Source organism: Vicia villosa, linkage group LG1 (assembly GCF_029867415.1).
Source record: "Vicia villosa cultivar HV-30 ecotype Madison, WI linkage group LG1, Vvil1.0, whole genome shotgun sequence".
Lineage (NCBI taxonomy): Eukaryota > Viridiplantae > Streptophyta > Magnoliopsida > Fabales > Fabaceae > Vicia > Vicia villosa.
Window position 1 is genome coordinate 179,513,452 of NC_081180.1, and position 7,478 is coordinate 179,520,929.

The following is a 7,478-nucleotide window of genomic DNA, read 5'->3' on the forward strand; positions in this document are numbered from 1 at the left end:
GGAAGTTGTTGTGCACAAATATTATGGCTCAAACAGCAGCTTATTGATTTTGGCATCAAACTTGACCAGATACCTATCATGTGTGACAACACAAACGGCATCAACTTAAGCAAAAATCCTGTTTTACATTCACGGACCAATAGGGGTGGGAATAGGCCAGGCCGGCCTACAGGGGCCTATAACCTGGCCTATTAAAGCCTGGTCTGGCCTGGCCTGTTTAATAAAAAGGCTAGGTTTAGGCTTTTTAAAAAGCCTATTTACTTAAATAGGCTAGGCTTAGGCTATTAAAAAAGCCTATAAAGCCTAATAGGCCGGCCTGTTTAGTAAATATATTATTTTCGTTAATTACAAATCCTTGAAAATTGGAATAATCGATTAATATAATAAAAATTGTAATCACGTACAAAAAAATAGAAACTGAAGAGATAAAATATATTAAGAATTTGAAGGGACTTCTTTCAAAACCAGAGTCTCACTGTGTGATAGAAACCCTAACACAAACTAAGAGAACGGTGTCGGCAAATCTCTTTCACAAAACTGAAGCTAAAAGTGATTATCCACTGAAGCTACAAATACTGTACATACAACAAACCAATGCAAGAATACCATAAGGTTTCAACACACCCTTTAGAAATTTGTTTGATTATTAAAGAAACAAACCTTTCAATAATGAAAATATTATATGGTTTTTTCTTTCTGACACAAAAAAAAAAATTATTAGGCTATGAATATAGTATGTGTTAGTTAGTTATCATTAAGAATAATTTTAATTTTTCTTGTAGATTTTTTCAATTGTTTGTCTAAGGTTCTATGTAATTTACTGTTTATAGAAACAACACACAGTGTAAACACTACTCTATATATTTTATTTGTATAATTTAATATAACTTTTGTGATGATAATGTGTGGTTCTACATATTTGTCTCTGTTAGTGAAGATGCATGTTACAATGATTGTTAGAATAATATTATGTGTGTTGTTTATATATTTGATATTTTTTTATTTCTTTCTTGTCTTTAACTCAAAATGGATATACACTACCTTTTATTCATTTATATATGGACATGCTTGAATAATTTGTTAATGTTTATAAATATATGTTGAATAAATTTTATACTCATTGCTAAAAGTTTGATGATTATGATGAAAATTGGAAAATAATTTGAACCTTATGGTATACTTACTTTAGTGACTCTGTTGATGGAAAAAGATGGATGGGGTTGGTTGATTAAATTTAGTTAACTTAATTTTTTAATTTTGTAGGAATCTAATTAACTATTGTTAAATTTGAACACAGTAGTGAGCATTATTAATTAATGGTTTTGGTTTTCGTATTTGCATCATTGAGCATTATTCTATTTACTATTACACATTCTAATTCAAGTTTTTACTCTTTCCAATAAATAGCTTCTTCTTTGAATAATAATGAGGTGAGTGAACAAGTGGCTATAGATTCAATTCAAGTAGAAGCAAACACAACACAAGAAAGTCAGGAACCTGAACATGAACAAGAACCAGAATCAGTTGTTGGGAGAAAGAGGAGAAAAACATCATGCATTTGGAAAGATTTTGATGAAGTTGAAATTAAAAAAGGTGTGATGAAAAGGGTTTGCAAATACTGTAAACTCCAATTTTCTACTGGTGGGCCAGGATCTAGCTCTAGTCATATGAAAAGGAATATTGATAAATGTTTGAAAAAGAAGTTGCACGAGTCTACCGAAAAGAGACAAACAACCATTCCGTTTCAGCCTTCAAATTCAGGTAATCCCTTTATTACTTCTGGTGCTAGATAATCTAATGAAAAGATGAGGGAAATAATTGCAACCGCTATCATGGTCCATGAATATCCTTTTAGCATTGTTGAAGATGACGTTTGGATGTGGGGTTTCCAATATGAAAACTCAAATTTTCATAAGGTTACTCATAAAACAATAAGGAGTGATTGTGTGGCATTATTTGAGAGGGAGAAGAAAGTGTTGAAGAAAATTTTAGAAAGTGCGGTAAAGATAAGTTTAACTACTGATATGTGGAAATCTAGCCACCAGGTAGTTGAGTATATGGTTATCACAGGACATTTCATTGATTCGGAATGGAATCTTCAAAAAAGAGTTTTGAGTTTTGTGAAAGTCCCTGCAGCAAGGCGTGGAATTGATGTGGCTGATTCTATTTATAAATGTTTGAAAACTTGGTGGATTGAAAATAAAGTTTTTTCAGTATCTGTTGATAATGCCTCTTATAATGATTCATGTTTAAGATGTCTCAAAGATGATTTATCTCTAACTAGTAAGTTAATCCTTGATGGCTCTTTGTTTCATGTTAGATATTGTGCTCATATATTGAATTTTTTGGTGCAAGATGGTCTTAGTAAAATTAAGGACATCATTTTCAATATTCGTGAAAGTGTCAAGTATATTAATCACAATGATGGAAGACTAAAGGCATTTTGTGATGTGGTTGAGCAGAAAGGTTTGAAAGAAAGGAAACTCGTTATTGATTGTCCAACAAGATGGAATTCAACCTTTAATATGTTGTTAACTGCTTTGAATTTTAAGATTGCATTTGCAGCCTATAAAGAAAGAGAGCCTCATTATGATTATGCCCCTTTGCCTGAAGAATGGAACAAAGTTGAGAAAGTTTGTAAACTTCTAGAAGTGTTTAATCGTGCTACTCATGTTATTTCAGGTAGTTTATCAACAATTTTTTTCACTTTAAAATTATCAATATTATTATAATTTTTTACTATAACTACTATTTTAAATGTAGGTAGTGAGTATCCGACTGCAAATTTGTATTTGTCTAAAGTTTGGAAGGTGAAAGAAATACTTGTTAAGGCGGGTGAAGATGAAGATCTCTTCATGAGAGAAATGGCAGGTCCAATGAAAATAAAGTTTGACAAATATTGGGGGGAGTGTAATATGTTGATGGCTATAGCTAGTGTTTTGGATCCTAGGTGCAAATTTCATATGGTGCGTATATGTTTTCCCAAGATTTATAAATCTAAAGCAGTTGCTGATGAGAATATAATGAAGGTTAGGTGTTCATTGGAAGAGTTATATGATGAGTATGTAGCTCTATCTTTGGCAGAGTCTTCGTCTTCTGTTGTTAATTTGGATAGTAATAATTCATCATCTTCTCAAGTAAATGTCGTAGCTTTCAAAACTGGATTTGATGAAATTATGAGCATTATTCAAGAAAGTGAAGCCATTTCTCCAATAAAATCCGAATTGCAAGATTATCTTGATGAAGGTATTTACATTCCTAAAAGTGCCTCTTTTTGTGCTTTGGACTGGTGGAGGAACAATAGCATGAAATATAAGATATTATCTAAGATGGTTGCGGATATACTAGCTATTCCAATCTCAATTGTGGCTTCTGAGTCCACATTCAGTGCTGGAGGTAGAGTTATTGATGAACACCGCTCTAAGCTAAATCAAGAATCTGTTGAAGCTCTCATTTGCGGTGGGGATTGGTTTCGTCAGAAGTATAATGTGAAGAAAAAATCAAAGGTTATTATTTTATTATTTTATATTATATGTTATTATTAAGTAATATTTATTCATTATTATCAACTTTTGTTCATTTAATATATATATATATATATATATATATATATATATATATTTCTTCTTTCTTTCGATTTTGAAGGTTGAAAGAGAGGAGATAAATATAACCTTGAAGATTTGATATCACTTTTGTTTGAATATGGAATGTGTTTTATTTATTTGCGTTTAAGGAGTTATTCATATTTTGTTCTATAATTTACGAGTTTGGATTTGAGAAGCCAATGAACTATTTATATTAGGGATTTTTTAATGTTCTTTTAGTAATTTTGTAATGTTGAAGTATGACATAGATACTATTATGTTGCTACAATGGCATGATAGATATGCAACTGTTAAGTGTTAAGTTTTTTGCTGTTATCTTGCTATAATGGCATGATAGATATGCAACTTTTAAGTGTTAAGTTGTTTTCTTATCATGTCAATTATTTTATTTCAATGTTAGGTATAATCTTGCTTCTAGTTACGTGGTGGTGGGCTTCTAAAAGTTTTCTTTAAATAAAATTAGGCCAAATAATATATAAAATATTATATAATCTATTCAAAATTAAATTAAATGAATTAGTTGAAAGTCTTCATGAAAAATAGGCTTTTTAAATAGGCTTTAAGGCCAGGCCAGGCTTTTAAATAGGCCAGGCGAGACCAAAAAAATGAGCCTATAATAGGCCATCGTCCAGGCTCAGGCCTTATAAATGTACCGTAGGCCTGGCTCAGGCCTTCTAAAGCCTGGTCTGGCCTGGCCTATTCCCACCCCTACGGACCAAGCATATAGAAATAAGGCACCACTTTTTAAGAGATCATGTAGAAAAAGGGGAAGTTGTGTTTGAACATGTTGAGAGCAAGAAGCAATTAGCGGACATCTTTACTAAACCTCTTGCAACTGAGCCTTTCTTCAACATTCGCAGAGAATTAGGGATATTGGATATCTCTAATTTGAGCTAAACATGGTTATGGCTATATATTTATTTTCTCGTCTATCTATTTGTTATTTTAATGCTAACATTCTTCTCTAGTATGAAGGTAGTACGCAGCCTGTCAAGGGTCGTACTACATTGATCAAAGGAACATCCTATCACTCATATCATGATGACAAGATATCAGAAGATCGAAAAAGCGGTAACATGTTTGTTGTTCACTTCCAAAAATATTATTGATTCTGTAATATGCAATCAATTAACATGATTATAGTGACATCCTATATGCTTCTCATCATTTCTCAATCACATATAGATTATTCATCATGAGCATAATGTATCTAGCTTAAGAATCACAACAATTAACATTTCATTTGATAGATTAAGCATACATAGTCAATTCTTGAGTATTTGTTGCAATTCATGCATTTTGAGTCGACCCAAAATGCCTATATGTCGACCTTTTGAAGCTGCTTTCAAAAAGGAGAAAATTATTGCCAGTTACGTCGACCTAATCTGTCTCTAGGTCGACCTACTCTACTATCAACTAAAAGTTGCAGCTACTGCTTCATTTAGGTCGACGCAGCCTTCTCTTTGGGTCGACCCACTGAGACTTAAATTCCCAAATTTGGGCTTTTAGGTCGACCCGGCCCATGCATCGTTTCTTTTCATTCATTCATATTACATTTTCCTCTTCCTCAAACCACTCCTACCCTACGGCAACCCTAATTCTCCAAGTATCAAATCTCTCAAACTCTAAGCCATCTTCAATTTGTCTCAACATCTTCACTCAATTCATCTCAACATCATGCCTCCCAAGTCAAGAAAAGGAAAAGAAGTCGCGTCTGGATCCGCTTATCGATCGGTAAGTGCTCTTGCCCTTGTTCATCTCAACATCGTGCTTTCTATGCCAGTTTACAGACGGTTGATGGATGTACTTTTCGGTTTAAGATGGGCTCGCGCTCACACTTTGTTGATAAACCAGTTGGGTGAGTATTTTTGGTCTTACAATGACAGGTGATGAGTTTTGTATTGCGGATGGTGATTTTCCCGCAAATTATGATCATATGGCTTACATGCGATCAATTCTCAAGGACCCAACAGTTCTTGACAAGCCAAATGAAACCATAACTGCCGAGCATCTCAAGAGAAATCCTAGACTTCTAAATTGGATTATCTCCCGTATCATTCGACCACGGTCAGGTGGATACTCTAGGATTGAAAGGAATGAGATAATATTGATGTATTTGCTGGAAAATAGGACTCGTGTTCACTGGCCACATTTTTTGGCCAACAAATTCTATGAAGTCAAGAATAAAACCACGGCCTTATGCTATGGATCGATAATTCACAAAATAGTGAATCACTTCACATGATAGTTGATGGGTTGACACACATAAGAATCAAACCTCCACAGGAATTCTCCCAACCCACCTTAACTCTTATGGGGTACCACTAGGACTCAATGAAGAAAGCATACTATCTAATTCAAAAGGGCACCGGAAAGATCATCTACAACTATGATGATCCTGCTGAATTTGGTCCACAAGGAGGAAATGAAGACGAAGAACCTGAATTAGACATGAATATTGATGATGATCATGTCATGGAAGATGTTCCTCAAGATGTCAACTCAAATTGGCACTATGTACCACCTCAAGAAGAGGAAATTCCTTGGGGGTATACAGCTCCGCCTCAACCTGATCAATCTACTATCATCACCATGCTGGAAAATATGCAGCTTCTTCAACAACAACGCTGTGATGCGTAACAGCTACAGTTTGAGCATATGCAACAACTCCAACAAGAGCGCTACAATGAGCAACAAATTAAGTTTGAAAATCTGCAGAGATTAGCTCAAGAACATAAGAGTGACTTTGAAATGTTTTCTTCCAATCTCACTGAAAGACGAAACAAATTTGAGGAAACGGCAAACAATTGTCATACAAATCTGAGTAAAAGCTTCAACATTCTCAATAGGAGTGTTCTTGAACTACTTGAGCAGGTTGAAGAGGATCGTCCTCAAGGATTTCAAAGAGGAAGAGGTGGCCGCTACCATGGGAGAGGAAGACGTTAGGAGAGCATTGCATTCCATTATTTCATAGCATTGCATATCATATCATATCACTTGCTTATGTTTGTTTTATATTGACTATTTCGGTATTTTGTAATTGTGACCTACTATAACTTTGGCCTTTATAATCTACTATGTTCCTTTTATCTTGTTTATTATTGTTCTGTGTGCCTTCTCCTATTACCCTCCTTGTTTCATTTTTGATGTTGTCAAAGGGGGAGTATGAGAGTATGAGAGTACGGGGGAGCTTACGCATTAAAGTACGAGGGAGCTTATATCAGATTACATCATTCAACAAATGCTTATATCAGATTACATCATTCAACCAATGTTTGCCATCATCAAAAAGGGGGAGTATGTAAGTGCAAACATATACTCATCAATAGTTTTTGATTCGTGGCAAACATCTTCATTGAACAAACATCAAGCTACAAGTGAATGATATAAGGAAAAGCAAGATTTCAGTACTTTTGGACATCTTAGGTCGACTCAACACAAGCCTAGGTCGCCCTAGAATACTACAACCAGCTTGTGGAAGAAATTGGTCCAGTTAGGTCGACCCATTCTGCCCCTAGGTCGACGCAAACTGAAGGGAGCAAAAAGGTTTCACTTCTGCTCCATTTAGGTCGACTCAACCATCTGCCTAGGTCAACCTAAAATGATGAAAAATCACAAGAACCAAAGTTAGCTGCTTTTAGGTCGACCCAGAGTCCCAACAGGTCGACTCAACTGAAGACAAATATCAAACTGCTGAATCTGTTCCATTTAGGTCGACCCAAGCAATGGAGTAGGTTGACCTATCACCCCAAAACTTACCAAATTTTGTATCTGCCTTCAGCCAACTCTGCTAGTACCTATATATATATATATATCATTTTCAGCTAATTATTGAAGTCAACACCAACAACTGAAAGATACACAAAGTCTTCT

The 7,478-nt window shown here is 34.6% G+C and overlaps 1 protein-coding gene across 1 annotated transcript; it reads left to right on the forward strand.

The window, feature by feature from the left end:
* The first annotated feature begins 1,832 nt into the window (after positions 1-1,832).
* LOC131660298 (zinc finger BED domain-containing protein RICESLEEPER 2-like) lies at positions 1,833-5,850 on the forward strand. Its single transcript, XM_058929516.1, has 4 exons — positions 1,833-2,682; positions 2,764-3,506; positions 4,574-4,676; positions 5,492-5,850. Exons 1-4 carry the CDS (start codon positions 1,833-1,835, stop codon positions 5,848-5,850), a joined length of 2,055 nt encoding a protein of 684 aa, XP_058785499.1.
* Positions 5,851-7,478: the final 1,628 nt, after the last annotated feature.